Source organism: Thalassophryne amazonica, chromosome 10 (assembly GCF_902500255.1).
Source record: "Thalassophryne amazonica chromosome 10, fThaAma1.1, whole genome shotgun sequence".
In the NCBI taxonomy this organism is placed as follows: Eukaryota; Metazoa; Chordata; class Actinopteri; order Batrachoidiformes; family Batrachoididae; genus Thalassophryne; species Thalassophryne amazonica.
Genome location: NC_047112.1, coordinates 9378681 through 9398125, shown reverse-complemented (window position 1 = coordinate 9398125; position 19445 = coordinate 9378681). Strand labels below are relative to the sequence as shown.

Sequence of the window (19445 nt, the reverse complement as noted above, 5' to 3'; positions counted from 1 at the left end):
AGCATCAGCTCTTACTGGCTTCTCTGCATTTATTCATTCACTCATTTATTCATGCATCTCCAGCTTTGTTTACTTATACAATTTTCCACTTATTTAATTATTTGTTCTTTTTTCCTGTATTTATACATTTATTCAATTCTAGAAGGGAGGCAAAGTTGTTGGACTCTGAATTATTTTGCTCAAAGTGGCTAGCTGTACGCAGCCATGTGGATAATACAAAATCTGGCACCCTTTGACGACAATGCCAAAGCATCCAGCGCCCCTTGACAACTAGGCCAAAGCATCCGGCGCCCCTTGATGACTATGCCAATGCATCCTGCGCTCCTTGACGACAATGTCAAAACATCCTGTACTCGCCGTGACGACGATGCTAAAAAAATTTGTGTGCACCGTGACGACGATGCCCAAAAATTTTGTGTGCGCCGTGATGACGATGCCAAAAAATTTTGTGGGTGCATGCACAGTGGAAAAAATCCTCGCCGATGCTGCGCAGTGCACAAATCCTGTCCACATGTAGACCATTTTATGATGCAAAATCCTGTCTGTACAGAGCTGGTTTAGGGGTTGAGGTTAGGGTTTATCGAATGGCATGTATGATGAGTTCAAACTATGTCCCATTTCATAGTGAGACCCTGTGGCTAGGGCAGGTATGATTTAAATCGCTGTTTAAAAAAATAAATACATTTAAGAAAACTTAAAACATTACCAAAATATGAATGAAATTGGTACATGTTGTTTGTGCACCTTTATGTTTTAACATGCCAATAAAGATTATAAGTAATATTTGGGTTGTCACATTTAGAAGAGTGAAATAAATGAAAATGAGAAAAGTCCATTTAAATAAAAAAAAAATCATAACTTTATATAAAAGCCTTTTTTATTATCATTTTAAGCAGCCCTGTCTGTGGCTCATGTGATGAGCATGGGACCTCTGAGCCAAAGGCTCTGGGTTCTAATTCCAATCATGTTAATTATTTTCTTTTATTCTTAAAGTATAAAAGGCATATAACAGTCATAACTCCAAATAATTACAGTGCATCTTAAATGCATCTTATGTTCATGGTGTTGCGGACTGAATAAACTAATCTTGAATGAGTCATGGTTTTGTGGCTGCTGTCTTTGGTGGGGTTGCATGCTTTGTCGTATAAGAGGGCTGATGTTTGCAGCATCTCTCATGGCAAGGCTCCCAATTGTGTAAAATGTAATTTCATCCTAGTCGGTGAAGGTTGCAACACCAGAACTAGCGTCATCTGTCCATTGTTCCTCAGAGTAGGACTTTTGTAGTTTACGTTCTTTGTGTTGTAACGCCGTCTGACTGGCTGTCATTAGTCTTAAACTAAGCCCTGAGAACAAAAACAGAATCTGTTAAAGATTACTTCATGATTATACAGCAAGACATAGTTGAGCTGACTGTATATTTGTCTTTTTCTTAGCAATTATTGGTGATTATGGTGTATAATGAATTTATTAAAGTTTAAAAGAAACCAGTTTTTCAGTAGCTTAAGTTTTAATGTATTTGCTTACAGTATTTTTTTCTATTTAAATTCAAGTTTTGTATGTTGTTATTCTGTTTCTGTTTGCCAAATGTTGCTTGGAGTCATAAATTATTTTCCTTATTTTTGTGGAGGATCAGAGTTAAAAAAAAAAAAAAAAAAAAAAAAAATTAATGCTTTGTATTGTCCTTGCTAATGTTATTTACAATGGATTTTATCTTTTAGTTTTGTTGCCTGATAAATCATGCTTTCATGAATGTCATCATAAGCTTTAATTAGCTGATGGACATACAAACATCTAATAATTACAAGGTCCACATGGTGTAACTTTACCCTGTTGCAGGGAGCACAACTCACTGCTTGATGATGGAGTGGCATTGAGAAGGATTTTCTTAAAAATATGTAAAATTTCAGCTCTAGTGTGTCAGAAGAGACTCAAAGTTAGATTTGATCTGTGTTCTTGTGTGAAAATCTGTCTCTGCATTACACAACCATGAAGCTGTGCAATTGGTGGAACAAATCTCTTCAATCACAGTCAAGGAAGCCTGCAGCTCCTTCAGATCTGTCTTAATGTCTTGGTGGCTTCCCTCACTAGTAGTCTTCTTGCAAGGTCACTCTTTTGAGAACTACCTGCTCCAGACACACTGACCACACGGTCCCATGCTGTTTGTATTTCTTAACGTTTGATGGAAATGAAGTCCAAGAAGTAATCAGAGACATGTTCATTTATCCGTCTCCGGTTTGTCCAAAGAAACCTGTCAATGGAAAGATTAGTTTTAGTTATGCCACTTTGTATGCTAACTGTTGTAATTGTTAAATGGATGTAGTATTTTTATGCATTCCCTTGAATTAAAGCTAAAACTTTACACAATACGCACATTGATTGTTTAATTTCAACTCAGCTGTGGCAGAATTAGAAAATTTGTCATTAGCTACTTCTGGTCCTGCCTGGAAATTATGAGATGGTGTTACATTTCAGTTATGAGGGGAAAAGGGAGGGGCTGTGAAAGGTTGTTTTATGGTGTTTTTGGATGGATGGACTTCACCATAGAGTCACACAGCCAAAACACCATTACAGACATGAACATCACTTTGAGCAGGTGAGACAAGTTTATCAGTGAAATCACCTGCTGGAGTCAGTGGCTGCAAAGAAAACCTGCACCCTCTCATCCCCCTCTGGAATGGTTTGGACACCACTGGTTTAATCAATTGTGTAATTATTTTCAGGGCAGCCTTAGTGGTTAGCACTGTTGCCTCACAGCAAAAATGTCATTTGATCGATTCCCAGCTGTGCCCTTTCTGTGTGGCGTTGGCATGGTCTCCCCGTGTTTGTGTGGGTTCCCGCTGGGTGCTCCGGCTTCCTCCCACATCCAAAGACATGCAGGTTAGACGGACTGGAAACTTTAAATTGTCCATAAGTGTGAATGTGTTTGTTTATATGTGGCCTTGGGACAGACAGGCGTCCAGGTTGTACCCTGCCTCACAGGATGGGCTCCAGCCCTCCTCCCTCCCTGTGACCCTTAATTGGAGTAAGCAGGAATAGAAAATGAATGGATGAAATTATTTTTGCTGCTCTATCTTCTGTTAATTTCAGGAGACTTGGAGACCATAACATTGTCAAAAGAAGCATTTCATCACATTTTTCTTTTGATGGACACAGAATTTCAGCCTTTGTGTTTTACCATTTGAGTTGAAATTATTAATAAACACCATAATTATCAACTGCGTCATAATTTTCAGGGAAAATGTCCAAATTTGACTGTTTACAGATTTGCAATTACGAGGATTTGCACCTCCATCTGCTTTCATAAACTGTCAGTATGTTGTTTTGTTTTGGGGGGAACATTTGAATAGTTGAACTCTTTAAAAATGTCACATTTATCTTTGTGAAATTTAAAAGCTTTTTTGTTATTTTTCTATGATTTCATAGACTGAAACAGCTAACTGATTGATTAATTTGTTCACATTAACTAAAGATTGACTTTTCTTCACTAGACATTACGTGGCCTTCATAGAGTGGCGTTGACTCCACCAGGGACAAAGGCAGCAGACAGAAGGGATGGATGAGTCCAAAAACCCAGTCAAAGTTAAACAATCTTCTAACGAGCCCAAAGGAGCCAAAGCTCTGTCCAACGACAAAACCAAGAAAGAATGTCTTGTCCATAGAGAAGGCCCAAAGTCTGCCAGTCGCAGCCAGGAGAGCGCCGCTGCTGTGAAGGATGGACATAAGCCAGGCGGCCCAGGAGGCCGCGGGCCAGGCAGGTCTTCCACAGACTGCACCCAGGATAAGAGGAGAACGCGGCCCTGCAGACTGAACAGACTGAGCAGCAGAACAAACTCTGTGGAAGGAGGGAAAGGGAAAGTGGCTGGACCACAACAGCAGCTGGTTTCACAACCTGCGGAGTCCACAGAGAGGAGACCCTCAGCCAACAGAGAGACCAGGTCTCCCGCTGCTCCTGGCACACCTGTGAAGGACCTCACAGAGAAAACCGTCCCTGCTGCTGCTGCACCAAAAGACAAGCCCCATGGTGAGCTTCTTAACTTGGTCACTGCAGATTGTTTGGTTGTGTGATCTTCGGTGTATAATACTTTTTCTCTTCATAGGGACAAACGCACTGACGAGTCAGCCCACTGAAGAAGGCACAGCAGAGGACGCTGTGGAAGATGGACCCCTTACAGAACAGCAGCTTGGCCTCCGACAAGCAGAGGAGCGTCTCTACAGAGACTACATCCACAGACTGGTGAAAGTGAGAAAACTGACGAGTTAATGATCCTGTAACCATTCTGTCTATTCCATCATCACAAACCAGCTTTATCCGTGTCAGGACTGCACCAAAATAGTTCTCAAAATATTCTTTGGTTCTGCGGTAGATTCTTTCACAACACCTTCCAAAAAGAGCAGTCATGAAATGACAAACGGTAAAATAAATAGAACCGGCCTCCACAAGTGTATAATAAGGTTTTTGTCTCCTGCACTCTGCTCAGAAGACATCTGTGACCTACTCATGACGTAGATGTAAAAAAAAAATTACTGAATTTTTGTGGAGGCGTCTGACCAATTTTGAGATCGGTCACCAAAATCTTAAATTGATGATGAAACTTTAAAGGAAGCCAGTAGAAGATAAAATTGGTGTCATGTGGGTTCTTTTGAAAGACCCTGAGCAATCTCACAGCACCAATTTGCGCCATTGGATAAACAATCCAAACAGGCAGAAAAAAGATGAAGTACAGTAATCTAGACCCAGTGAAACAAATGCATGTTTGATTCTTTCTATTTCACATTGTGATACAGTGCACTTGAGATCAGAAGTGTCCAGAAAATTGAAAAGCAGGACCCCATGACACAATTGGCATGATTTGATGAAGTCCTGAAATGAAAGTTCTCAATAACCTAGAAACCATGAATACAAAACAAACCAAAAACATATGGTTTTTCCAAATAAAGTGACAAGAAATGATGAGCCATCTGATTCTTGACACGTTGATCCATTCCTGTAAGTGACCACATTCTGAGACTTGAATGTGACATACACTACAATAATTTTCTGGATAACAATGGAACAAAATTCTTTCAAAAGTACTGTCCAAGAAAAAGCGTATACAAGGGGGGAAAAAGTCCCAGATCAGTGCCTTGAGGAATGCCACAGTACAGATTTGCAGGGTGGATTGTTTTAGCAAATAAAACTCATTCCAAATATGAACCTGTTATCCCCAAACACCTCCTAGATCTTTCAGTCAGGATACATGGATTGTTTGCACCAAAAGTTGCTGAAATGTCAAACAATAAAGGAACAAAAAAGTTGGTTACTGAAAAACGATACATGTTTAAACACTCACTGACACCAGTATTTCTTTTGGTTGCTTTTAAATTAATTCACTGAAGGTGGTTCCACAGACTAGGATCATCATTACAGAAAGATGCATCTCAATTTTCCACTTTAATCTTAGGTGTACCTGCAGATCTGCTCCTGGCCATGGAGGCTTCCTCAGCTCCTCGTGTCAGGTCTTTGTGGTGAAAACTAACGTTAACTATTTGACACAAGGAGATCTGTAGGTCTCACAAAATAGTTCCACTTCATGGAGGTGTTTTGTTCAATCAGTGCACAAAAGATTTGACTGGTGGGGCATCTGCTGTGTTTTGAGGAAGTCTGTTCGAGTGGATTATGGTCTGCAAGAAAAGAGTTTCTTCTGATGTTCAGTTCTCTGTCCCAGTAAATTTTATAGCTCTTGCTTCTTGTGCCAGATTCCTTTTCATATTAGCCTTTAAATGGAATATTGCGAAGCAACTGTAAGTGTTTTAAATTCACCTCCTCTTCTTTGTCTTCACAGCAGTCTCCTGACTACCCCAACTATCAGTATTTATGCAAGCTCTGTTCTGTGCACATTGAGAACATCCAAGGAGCGCACAAACACATCAAAGAGAAAAGACACAAGAAGAACATAATGGTAGTAAACCGGTTTAGTTTTTAGTCATCCCTGCTCAACCACTCTTTACATTATTAATGTGATTAATGTTAAAGCTTTGCATTGTCACTGGTTTGTCAGGAAAAGCAGGAAGAGAATGAGCTCCGTGCTCTGGCGCCACCCACTGACGCCCAGCTGAGGGCTGTGGATGCAGCTGTTCTCAACACAGCCAAACAGCACGGCATCTCTGAGGAGGACTTTCTGGTTCGACAGGCGGTGGTCAGCAGGATGGAGGAGATCATTCAGCAGCACCTCGCAGGTTATCGACTGTGATACTGCGCTGATTTATGAACCCAGTCTGCAGCACAGTATGTCGTCAGAGTTGTTAATGCGCTGCATAGATTTGGTTTTTCCAGTTGCAGTTTTCCCTCTTGTAAGTTGCTGCATGTTTCCACTGTGTTGCCCTCAGAATATTGTGCTGATCCTCAGAATGTCATTTTCTAATGTTTTTAATCGACTTTACACACTCTGGTGTCATTGGCATTTCTAACAAACTTTTTGTTTTTTTGTTTTACAGCTTGTTCTCTTCGTCTTTATGGTTCATGTCTTACCCGCTTTGCTTTTAAGACGAGCGACATCAACATTGATGTGACCTATCCTCCCTTGGTAAGTCTGCTGAGACTTAAAATACAAGACAGTTGTCTTCTGATGCAGTCTATCATAGTTCTTGATGTCTGATGTTTGGAACAGACTCAGAATTAGTCACTTTGTTTGCATTTGTCTGGTCAGATGACACAACCTGAGGTCTTGATTCAAGTACTGGAGATCCTGAAGAACAGCTGTAAGTGTCATGTTTGCAAATATTGAATTTGGTCTGGATTTTGTAAGAAATGTCTGTGCAACTTTTTGAAGGTCATTTCCTGGATTTTTCTTGTTTCTGCAGCTGAATTCTCTGAGGTTGAGTCTGATTTTCACGCCAAAGTTCCTGTTGTGTTCTGTCGAGATGTCAGCAGGTCAGAGCTCCAATCACTGCAGATTCTTTAAATAGTTTTTTACACTTCACCTGCAGAATGCACATGTCAGGAACACGTACATCCAAAACATGACAAAGCCTCATCTCAATGTCCTAAAACCCAGGGATGAGTCATCTGATTATAGTCAAGTCTGGGAGCATGTGACATCAGAGAACCAACCACCTTGGATCCTAGATGGCAGTCGTCAGGTCAGACAACCGGCTCCTCCCCACCTCGCGAAAGTATCTATCTGCTGCAGCCAAGTGAAGCCAGGACGTGTCCTTAGTCTTCTCCAGCCAATGGGGTCCTCAGCGCTCCAGCACCTACATGCTAAGTCATGCAGAAAAATGCACCACATGGCCAAAATATCATAGCTGGCGGTCCCTCTCAATGCAAGTGATCTTAGCCTCCTTAAGTAACTCCTTGGTCATTCCAGTGGTACCCAAAGAACCTCCAAGCTCTTCCCAGGTTTTTATCAATTTCAGAGGCAGAGGACCCAGAGACATGAATGTCACTGCTGAGATAAATTCATTTCTCTACAAGTCCAACACTTTAACTACATATAGGTACGTTTCTGATGGCTGAGTCCAGGAAGCCATTAAAAGCCGGGATCTCAGTCTGGATCCAGTATAGTTACAAACCCAGACACTCTGATTCCACATTCAGCTTCTCAGCTTTCAGTTATAGTAAATGCAGAAAAACACAAACACGTCACTGTGAAATGATGAAAACAAACGTCATTCATTCATTTTGCTTATCCGGCTCACAGTGGCAGCAGACCGAGCAGCTCATCCTACACTGTCCTATCCTTGGCCAAGTCCTTTGACTCTTCCCGGGAGTTCTCAAGCCAGCTGGGAAATTTTTGTTTGTTTTCAAACAAACAAGAAAATTTACTTGGAATCACTTTGTAAATGATTAATCAGTTAATAAATCAGCCATTTAATAGATTTTTATTTTATTTATTTTTTGTCAACTGATTAACCAAATACTTATTTGCTGTGAAGAAATTGGTTTTATCAAAACCCTACAGTACGTCCAGAAAGTATTCACACAGTGCTTCACTTTTTCCACATTTTATGTTCCAGCCTTATTCCAAAATGGTTGAAATTTTATTTTTTCCTCAAAATTCTACACACAATACCCCATAATGACAATGTGAAAAGTTGATTTGATATGATTTGGAAAGACACACACCTGTCTACATATAAGGTCCCACAATTGACAGTCAGAGCACAAATCAAACATGAAGTCAGTGGAAATGATTGTAGACCTCTAAACCGGATTGTCCGGAGGCACAAATGTGGGGAAGGGTACAGAAACATTTCTGATGTTTTGAAGGTCCCAATGATCACAGTGGCCTCCATCATCCATAAATGGAAGAAGTTCAGATCCACTAGGACTCTTCCTAGAGCTGGCTGCCTGTATAAACTGAGCGATCGGGGGAGAAGGAACTTAGTCAAGGAGGTGACCAAGAACCCAATGGTCACTCTGTCAGAGCTCCAGCATTCCTCTGTGGAGAGAGGAGAACCTTCCAGAAGGACAACATCTCTGCAGCAATCCACCAATCAGGCCTGTATAGTAGAGTGGCCAAACTGAAGCCACTCCTTAGTAAAAGGTACATGGCAGCCCACCTGGAGTTTGACAAAAGGCACCTGAAGGACTTTCAGACCAGGAGAAACAAAATTCTCTGGTCTGATGAGACAAAGATTGAACTCTTTGGTGTGAATGGCAGGCATCATGTTTGGAGGAAACCAGGCACCATCCCTACAGTGAAGCATGGTGGTGGCAGGATCATGCTGTGGGGATGTTTTTCAGCAGCAGGAACTGGGAGACTAGTCAGGATTGAGGGAAAGATAAATGCAGCAGTGTACAGAGACATCCTGGATGAAAACCTGCTCCAGAGCGCTCTTGACCTCAGATTGGGGCGACGGTTCATCTTTCAGCAGGACAATGACCCTAAACACACAGCCAAGATATCAAAGCAGTGTCTTTAGGACAACTCTGTGAATGTCCTTGAGTGGCCCAGCCAGAGTCTAGACCTGAATCTGATTGAACATCTATGGAGAGATCTGAAAATGGCTGTGCACTGACGCTCCCCATCCAACCTGATGGAGCTTTAAGAGGCGCTGCAAAAAGGAATGGACCAACCTTCCCAAAGATAGGTGCACCAAGCTTGTGGCATCATATTCAAGAAGACTTGAGGCTGTAATTGCTGCCAAAGGTGCATCAACAAAGTATTGAGGAAAGGCTGTGAATATGAACACATGATTTCTTACTTTTCTATTTTTATTAAATTTGCAAAAAATTAAACTTTTTTCATGTTGTCATTATGGGTGCTGTGAGTAAAATTCTCAGGGGAAAAAAATGAATTTATTCCATTTTGGAATAAAGTATTGAGCAAAGGCTGTGAAAACTTATAAACATGTGATTTCTCATTTTTTTTCTAAATTTTTAATACATTTGCAAAAAAAAAAAAAACTCCAAAGAAATGTTTTTCATGTTGTCATTATGGGGTGTTGTAAATAGAACTGTGAGAGAGAAAAATAATTTACTCCATTTTGGAATCGGGCTGTAACAGAGCAAAATATGGAAAAAGTAAAGCACTGTGAAAACTTTCCAGATGTTCTGTATGTGGGTCAAACATGTCATATGGAGCAAAATCTGTCGTTCACAGAATCATTGAAAAATGACTAATGTTATGAAGTCTAGGTCAGAATTTGACCCGGCACTGTCTCATCCCGCTCTGCTTTCTGTGCAGCGGACTGATGTGCAAAGTGAGCGCGGGAAATGATGTCGCTTGTCTCACAACCAATCACCTGGCGGCTCTGGCCAAACTGGAGCCCAGACTGGTTCCCCTGGTCCTGGCTTTCCGCTACTGGGCGAGGGTGAGTCTTTAAGACACAAAAAAACGCTGCAGCTGAAAGGACAGTGTCGGAAGCATTTATCATGTTAGTATGTGTTCAAGGTGCCAGATGCAGTGTCATTACTCTGACTGATCACACCAAGAAAGCACTCCTCCTACCCTGTTCTCATCATCCACCCACTTTTTTTCTGTACCAATAGTCCATTTTCATCGAATACATGGCAGCATGTCTGTCCTTCCACTGTTCATAGAAAATCCTTCTCCTTCAGTGCCTGAAGGATTTTGATGGTTTTGTTGGTGACTCTACAACTGGTCCATCACAGGTTACTTCACCAGCCAAAGCTTGTACCCGTTTCCTGCTGGGTGGACTCGGACAATGCAGATTTGTGTGTCTTGTTGAAGGACACCAAGTGGCATGAGCAGGGATTTGTACCAGGTCAGCATATTGGCAGGCCAGCCCTTTATCCACTGAGCATCCTGCTCTACTCTGCTCTAGTATACGAGGTCTGTTAGAAAACTATCCGACCTTTTTATTTTTTTTAAAACTATATGGATTTGAATCATGTGCGCTTGCATCAGCCAAGCTTGAACCTCTGTGCGCATGCGTGAGTTTTTTCACGCCTGTCGGTTGCGTCATTCGCCTGTGGGCAGGCTTTGAGTGAGCACTGGTCCACCCCCCTCGTCAGATTTTCATTGTCAGGAAAATGGCTGAGCGACTGGAGCAGCGCTGAATCAAATTTTTCCAGAAACTGTGAGAGACAGCCAGGTGGAAACCATTCGGAAGATTCAGACGGCTTTCGGTGAGGATACTCTGGGCGTCACACAAATTAAGGAGCATTACAACCAGATTAAAGACGGCCCACAGCGGCAGAGGGCGCGCCGCGCTCCGAGCGGCCATCGACAGGCTGAAACGACCAGACCATTTCCGAAGTGAATGCTGTGTTGATCCGGCACATCGTCTGACTACCAGAGAAATTGTGGAAGAAGTGGACATCAGCACTTTTGCGGCACAGTCCACTGTTACAGGAGATTTTGTAATGAAAGACGTGCGGAGGAATTCGCGCATCGGGACGGAGCTGCTAATGGCACACAACAAAAAGCACGTCCGTGTTGGAAACCATTCAGAAGATTCAGAAGGCTTTTGGTGGCTTTTCAGTCGAGTGAGTATCTGAGAAATTGTGTAACAGCTGGGCATGTCACAACTTGTCCTGTGAGACTTCCAACACGGACGTGGTTTTTGTTGTGTGCCATTAGCAGCTCCGTCCCGATGCGCGAATTCCTCCACACGTCTTTCATTACAAAATCTCCTGTAACAGTGGACTGTGCCGCAAAAGTGCTGATGTCCACTTCTTCCACAATTTCTCTGGTAGTCAGACGACGTCCCGGATCAACACAGCCTTCACTTTGGAAATGATCTGGTCGTTTCAGCCTGTCAATGGCCGCTCGGAGTGCGGCGCGCCCTCCGCCGCTGTGGGCCGTCTTTAATCCGGTTGTAATGCTCCTTAATCTGTGTGACGCCCAGAGTATCTTCACCAAAAGCACTCTGAATCTTCTGAATGGTTTCCAGCTGGCTGTCTCTCACAGTTTCGGGAAAAATTTGATTCAGCGCTGCTCCAGTCGCTCAGCCATTTCCCTGACAATGACAATCCGACGAGGGGGGTGGACCAGTGCTCACTCAAAGCCTGCCCACAGGCGAATGATGCAACCGACAGGCGTGAAAAAACTCACACATGCGCATGAAGGTTCAAGTTTGGCTGATGCAAGCGCACATGATTCAAATCCATATAGTTTTTTTTTTTAAATAAAAAGGTCGGAAGGTTTTCTAACAGACCTCGTATATAATGCCTTGTTTTTTTGTTTTTTTTTTAAACAAGTTGACAAATTATTTTCAAGTTTGAGCCTAAGTGCTGGGTTGAGTTGCTCAGTTTCCTGATTTTTTTTTTTTTATGTATGGGGCTGTGTGTGGCACTGCTCCTAGTGGTGAACTGTGTTTGTCAGTCAAGAGGATGATGTACAGGTATAAAATGAAGGTTTCAGGCTGAAAGCCCCCATTTTGATACTTTTACTGCAGCTGTGCCACATTGACTGCCAGGCTGAAGGCGGCATCCCATCATACTCATTTGCCCTCTTAGTCATCTTCTTCCTCCAACAGAGAAAAGATCCCATCCTCCCCGTCTACCTCGGCTGCTGGGTAAGTCACCCCTTATTGTCTGTTACTGTAGCTCCTGCCTTGTCGAGCCTTTTGTCTTTTGCTTCTTTAACACACATAATCTTTAATGTATTTAAAAAGTAAAAGGGCAGATCTCACTCCAGTCAACACTATCTTAAAAAAAAAAAAAATCATATACCAGATGATGAATCATTACTTCCAACTCTTTAACTTGCACTAGTCCCGGTGTAGCTGATAAAAAATAAAATTATCCACACAGCGTCTGAAAAATGCACACAGATTCAGAGCTATTTATAGTAAAAAAAAAAAAAAAAGTGAAGTAACCTCAGGTGCTGCTTGAAGGTCACGCCACCTGTGTTCAGCTACAGTCCATTTCATGATTTACTCCAGTACACACAGTCGATCTGGATTTTTGTTTTTTTTGTTTTTTTGTTTTTTTTGGTCTCCAAACATAATAATGGCTTTAATTTGGTTTTCAAATCACATTCTTGTATTTTACGATCAACATTTGTCCGTCTCTGCCTCTTTGTAAACCTGCAGCGTATTCAGGAAAAAAATTTTAAAAAACATTTCATACATCTCAATCAGACTGAATAATAATGATCGTCTACTGTGAAAGTGGTGTCTGATTCCACTCCTGTTGTGTTCACACACAGAGCCGTGTAGAACTGTTTTCTCCACAGGAAAACACTGTTCCTTTACAGCAGGGGTTCTCAATCTGGTCCTCAAGGACCCCTGAACCTGCACATTTTCCAGCTCTACCTGTCCTGCCACAAGCTGATTTGCTAATTCAGGTGCACAGCCAATCAACTCCTAACACACACCTGAATTAGCAAATCAGCTTGTGGCAGGGCAGGGTCAGCAGCATATACTCTGACACAGTTCCAAGCGTTTTACTTCTACAATGATCTGTAGGGTTTAATTAGCCATTTAAATGTCTGATGGGGTTTTTGTCTTTCAGATTGAAGGCTTTGAAGTGAAACACGTGGATGAGTATCACCTGACTGGTATTACATTGGACATGTTCGTACGATGGGAGCACAGACCGCCCAGTTCCCCAGAGGGACGAGGGGAGAACCGCGGCGAGACCAGGGGAGATGGTAGAGCCAAGTCGGATCAGAATAAAGCTGATAAAGGACGTTATTCAGAGGGCAAGGTGAGTGGAAAAGCTGCGTCAGTCCTAATGGGCTCATAAATCATTATATTATCTGCAAACAAACGTTTGGCGTGTGTAGGGATCAGACTGTCTGTTCTGAACTCCTGAACCAGTTGTTCAGTTTCAAGACACCATATACAGAACTAATTGATTTACCCCATTCTCCTCCCCAGAGACCGAAAACTTCACCAACAAAGCTATCACCTCCCACCAATCTCAGATTCCAGAGATCTGTTAGGGTGTGACTATAGCTGCCTTAAGAAGACACAGCTGCTGCTACTACTATTACTACTAGTAGTATTGTGCTACTGCCACTTATAAAAAGTTCAAAGAAAAAAGAATAGAAAAGTATGATTCCAACTTTTAGCACACTTGGCGACGATGATGATGCAGCACAAAAATGACTCTCCCTGTAACTACTAATACTACTACTATTTAATTTAACCTTGATGTATCCAGGTTAGTCCCATTGAGACCAAGATCTCATTTGCAAGGGAGACCTGGGCAGTTATAAAGTTTCCAATTCACCTAACCTGCATGTCTTTACTACTAAAGTGCTCAGTAGCCTATGTCACTCCTCGTATGTCAAAGTGTATGCCAAGTTTGGCTCAATTTCAAGGTGCTGTTTAGACAGGAGAGGGACACACACACACACACACATATACATACATAGATGAATGCATGTAGGGAAATGTTTCAGGTGGGATGTCTTTAAGAGGAGATTCTGTGGTAGTTTTTCTGCATGTTTGAACACAGGTTGACCAGTTTTGGTAATTCAGGTATTTAATCTTATTTATTTATTTATTTATTTTAAACCCACTGTTGCATCAGACACATGAGCAGTTAGTTTATGAGGTTGCTCCCAGATCTCCAAGTTTGATTACTGGTGTTCTCAACAGGGGCTGATTCTCTGGGACCCAGTGTATGTGAAAGAACTGCACCAGATCGGTGTGAGCTGTCAGTTACACTGTGATTACAACTTCAGTTCTACCAGATCTGTGCAGTAGTCCATGAAAATAGTAAAACATTGTTCAATTTCTTTTACAGTATACACATTTTTTTTGATAATTTCTCCTTCACCCAGAGTTTAAAAAACTTTCAGTTGATATCTGACTTTTATAACTTATGAGATTGTTGAAAAAGCTCTAATAAATCTGCCAAAAATTAATATTATTATTATAATTATTCCATTTTAACAGTTCCTTAAAATCTGATGTGAACGGGGAGGTTCTGAAGTGCATCTGTGTCCAACGTGCGCCCACACAGAGCAGATCGTCTGACTCTTTACTTTGTGTTGTGCTTCTTTACAGACTCGTCTGACTTTGGATGTCTGTAAGGGCGCTTCACCGGGGCAGTTGTGGCTCGAGCTCTTACGGTTTTACACGCTGGAGTTTGCTCTGGAAGAACATGTTGTCAGCATCCGTCTGAAGGAGCTCCTCTCTCGGGAACTGAAGAACTGGCCTCGCCGCAGGCTTGCTATTGAAGGTACCAGAACAAGGAACCTAAAAAAGCCACCTGCATTGTCATCAAATCAGGGTGTTCCACAAAGTACATATTTAATGCTCTGAACATAATTTATTATTTCCAGAGAGCCAATGCGGATCACACAAAGGGAAGATGGGCAGTCCTGCACACACACACACACACACACACACACACACACACACACACACACACACACACACACACACACACACACACACACACACACTCTCAAACACTCACAGAATGACTGAAGTTTGAAGCTGTGTTTTTTGTTTTTTTTTTGTGGGGGGGGGGGGTGGTTGCGTGGTGTGTTCATGCTTTACAGTGTAACTGCATTGAAATGATCACAAAATAACCTTCACAGTTTTAAGTTGAAGACGGTCACGTTGTCTTTGCTGTGGTGTGTGACCCGTGCTCTGTCTCTCACTTTGAAACCTCTGTCAGAGCAGTGGGCAGCACGATGGCTCTTATGCCACCCATCTCCATTTGGCACCACTTGGTTAATAACTGACGCATCCAGCGCAAAGCTTTGTTGGCGTCATATGAAGACCTGCCGGAAGAATAAAAAGTTGCAGTTCTTTGACTGGCCACTTGAGGCTGGCTCCGAAATGGAGCACATTCTCAAAGGAGTCCATGTTAAAATGTCTGACTTTAGAGCAGAAATAAACATGTTTACAGCCTGGTACAAAAACAGTTTTGGTCTGTATTGATAGTTTCCTCCTCCATGACAACTCTTCAGAGGTGTTTGTGTATATACAATAGAAATATTTTTTTCCTCTAACTTCTCAGTTTAAGATGTTTTAATCCATAAAGTTGTCTGTGGTTGCTTTGAGTGACAGCGGCTGAGTCCAGTGTCTCTGCCTCTTGTACAACCCCTGGCAAAAATTATGGAATCACCGGCCTCAGAGGATGTTCATTCAGTTGTTTAATTTTGTAGAAAAAAAGCAGATCACAGACATGACACAAAACTAAAGTCATTTCAAATGGCAACTTTCTGGCTTTAAGAAACACTATAAGAAATCAAGAAAAAAAGCTTGTGGCAGTCAGTAACGGTTACTTTTTTAGACCAAGCAGAGGAAAAAAATATGGAATCACTCAATTCTGAGGAAAAAATTATGGAATCACCCTGTAAATTTTCATGCCCCAAATTAACACCTGCAACAAATCAGATCTGCTCATTGACATTGACCCTATGCCATGACATTGACCCTATGTGTCTTTTTGCAAGGAATGTTTTTGCAGTTTTTGCTCTATGGCAAGATGCATTGTCATCTTGAAAAATGATTTCATCATCCCCAAACATCCTTTCAATTGTCCAAAATATCAACATAAACTTGTGCATTTATTGATGATGTAATGACAGCCATCTCCCCAGTGCCTTTACCTGACATGCAGCCCCATATCATCAATGACTGTGGAAATTTACATGTTCTCTTCAGGCAGTCATCTTTATAAATCTCATTGGAAAGGCACCAAACAAAAGTTCCAGCATCATCACCTTGCCCAATGCAGATTCGAGATTCATCACTGAATATGACTTTCATCCAGTCATCCACAGTCCACAATTGCTTTTCCTTAGCCCATTGTAACCTTGTTTTTTTCTGTTTAGGTGTTAATGATGCCTTTCGTTTAGCTTTTCTGTATGTAAATCCCATTTCCTTTAGGCGGTTTCTTACAGTTCGGTCACAGACGTTGACTCCAGTTTCCTCCCATTCGTTCCTCATTTGTTTTGTTGTACATTTTTCGATTTTTGAGACATATTGCTTTAAGTTTTCTGTCTTGACACTTTGATGTCTTCCTTGGTCTACCAGTATGTTTGCCTTTAACAACCTTCCCATGTTGTTTGTATTTGGTCCAGAGTTTAGACACAGCTGACTGTGAACAACCAACATCTTTTGCAACATTGCGTGATGATTTACTCTCTTTTAAGAGTTTGATAATCCTCTCCTTTGTTTCAATTGACATCTCTCATGTTGGAGCCATGATTCATGTCAGTCCACTTGGTGCAACAGCTCTCCAAGGTGTGATCACTCCTTTTTAGATGCAGACTAACGAGCAGATCTGATATGATGCAGGTGTTAGTTTTGGGGATGAAAATTTACAGGGTGATTCCATAATTTTTTCCTCAGAATTGAGTGATTCCATATTTTTTTCCTCTGCTTGGTCTAAAAAAGTAACCGTTACTGACTGCCACAATCTTTTTTTCTTGATTTCTTATAGTGTTTCTTAAAGCCAGAAAGTTGCCATTTGAAATGACTTTAGTTTTGTGTCATGTCTGTGATCTGCTTTTTTTCTACAAAATTAAACAACTGAATGAACATCCTCCGAGGCCGGTGATTCCATAATGTTTGCCAGGGGTTGTAATGTCTATCAAATCGAGGCCAACATGACACGTTGTGCAGTACACTGCTGTTGTCTACTTTGCTTTTAGTGTAATTCTTCCAAAACCAGTCCTCTCCATGGAGCTCAGAAACTGAATTATGTTTGCTGTTTCTTTTCCTCCAAAGATCCTTTTGCCTTGAAGAGGAACATTGCACGAAGCTTGAACAGCCAGATGGTCTTTGAATACATCCAGGAGCGATTCCGTATGGCTTACAAGTATTTTGCTTGTCCCCAGAGAAGAGGAGCTCAGAAGGATGGCAAGGGCGTCACATCAGGAGATGATGATGATGATGATAGCATAGAGACTGCATTAGCAAATGAATATGATGTTTACGGAAAAGGTGAAAAAATTCTAAGCACTCTGATGAAATACCAGCAGTTAAAGAAGGACAAAGATGCTTCCAGTCTGTCCAAAACTAACAATGACGAGGTGTTGGATGACACGATGGATATGGTCCTCGGTCACAGACCCAACCTCCCTTCTTTCTCCCCTAATGGACTGCTGGACAGTGAAGAGGAGGACGAGGAGGAGGACAGTGTCTCAGAAAATGAGGAGGAGCTCCTTCATTCGGAGGATCTGCACTATGTGTTTGATAAAATGATTTTCACCAGTGGAAAGGTAATGAATTATGCACTCACATTTAATTAACAACATTAGCATTTTCATTTTTGACTTGCGTATTGATTGTTAAACTTTGTCAAAATCACTTGACTGTATTCCAGGAAGTTCAAAACTGTAGTCCGACCAATATAGATTTTTGGGTTCTAATACTGATACCAGTAGTGGGGAGTGAAATATTTACAATGCAGATATCTGCCAAAATGATTCCTAATACTTCATTATCAAACCCTTATGACAAAAAAATGAGCATTGATATTTTAGAGTTTAAACATAAACTTTAAAACATCAAAGCTCATTTTTTAACCAACAACCAACCATGCACGTGGTTGGTTGTTGGTTATAATTATTTGTAATAGGGTTTAAACATAAGCTTTATTACAAATAATAACCAACAACCAACCACGTGCATTACACTGCCTTGATTTGGATTGGCAGTCGTATTACATTGCTCAGCATTTGCATAAAATGGACTTATTGTTTATTTTAGTCCCATCTAGCTGGCATCATAGTGACCATTTATCTCTGTAAAACCCCCACTCTGATTGAAAAAGAATGGCAGCTGGTCACTTTGTCTTTGCTTCTGCTTCATGTAAGTAAGGTCACCAAGGGGCGATGGGGTCCCAGCCATGCTTGACAGCATTGTAAGCAATCTCCTCAGAGTGCACTCTGGTGGACAAATGCCATGATTACACAATTTCAGGCAGCTAAAGTGTTTTATGCATTATTTGGTAAAATAGAAGTGTTCATATTGGCAAAACTAACACCACTATGTTTGTCAAACACTCTTATTGGCTTACTCATATATGTATTGAGCAGTCTTCAAAATCCTATCATTCAACATTAAAGCAAGATAAATTGGAGACTGCTGAGAGATGAAGCTGTGAAACGTAAAAGTACATGTTAAGCCAGATTGTTAAAGTGGGGAAGAAAAAAACCTGATGTTTTCCGTATTAGACCCAGTAGATTCTGAGTGCTGGTCCCAAGCTCGGATAAATGAGGAGGGTAGAAGGAGGCAGGACGTTAACCTTAAAGTTTGTCAAATTTCACCCACATGTGGTGTGCAGCCAGTAGACTCTGAGTGCCGGTCCCAAGCGGTCCCGAGCTCGGATAAATCAGTAGTGTTACGTCAGGAAGGGCATCCGGTGCAAAATAAGCCAACCCAACCATGCACACTAAAAAATCAAATTTCCATACTGGATTGGTTGAGGCTTGGTTGAACAATGACCGCCACCAGTGCTGTAAGGTGCCAGCAGAAATTGTGTAAGAAACCAAGTGGAAGGGAAATAAGAGCAGGAGCATAGGTGGGGGTTCATGTTGTTGTATCATGGTGAGGATAGGAAGAGAAATGGTGTTGGGGACATTTTAAAGGAAGAGTATGTTAAAAGTGTGTTGGAGGTTAAGCGAGTGTCTGGCAGGGTGATGAGTGTGAAGGAGTGATGATGAATATCATCAGTGCATATGCCCCACAGTTAAGTTACGATATGGAGAAAGAAGATTTTGGAGTGAGTTAGATGAGATGGTGGAGAGTGAACCCAAGCATGAAACTGTGGAGATAGGAGTGGACTTCAGTGGGCATGTTGGTGATGGGAACAGAGGTGATGAGGAAGTAATGGATAGATATGGTATGAAGGACAGGAATGTAGAAGGACAGATGGTACTTGACTTTGCAAAAAAGATAGAAATGGCTGTGGTGAACACCTACTTTAAGAAAAGGAGGGGCACAGGGTGACATAAGAGTGGTTGAAGGTGCACACAGGTGGACTACATTCTGTGTAGGCAATGCAAGCTAACAGAAATTACAGACTGTAAGGTGGTGGCAGGAGAGAGTAGCTAGACAGCATAGGATGGCGGTTTGTA

General features: G+C 41.6%; 1 protein-coding gene across 1 annotated transcript in view; it reads left to right on the top strand.

Annotated features, from left to right (window-relative positions):
* Positions 1 to 19445, top strand: part of tut4 (terminal uridylyl transferase 4) — a 47311-nt gene that overhangs the window by 586 nt on the left and 27280 nt on the right. The window contains exons 2-13 of the mRNA XM_034179405.1: positions 3489 to 4021; positions 4098 to 4240; positions 5823 to 5939; positions 6039 to 6216; positions 6475 to 6563; positions 6687 to 6738; positions 6841 to 6910; positions 9669 to 9795; positions 11845 to 11964; positions 12905 to 13099; positions 14410 to 14584; positions 17092 to 17585. Coding sequence (XP_034035296.1) covers positions 3553 to 4021; positions 4098 to 4240; positions 5823 to 5939; positions 6039 to 6216; positions 6475 to 6563; positions 6687 to 6738; positions 6841 to 6910; positions 9669 to 9795; positions 11845 to 11964; positions 12905 to 13099; positions 14410 to 14584; positions 17092 to 17585 — 2229 coding nt within the window. The 5' untranslated portion in view covers positions 3489 to 3552. The remainder of the gene's footprint in view (positions 1 to 3488; positions 4022 to 4097; positions 4241 to 5822; positions 5940 to 6038; positions 6217 to 6474; positions 6564 to 6686; positions 6739 to 6840; positions 6911 to 9668; positions 9796 to 11844; positions 11965 to 12904; positions 13100 to 14409; positions 14585 to 17091; positions 17586 to 19445) is intronic.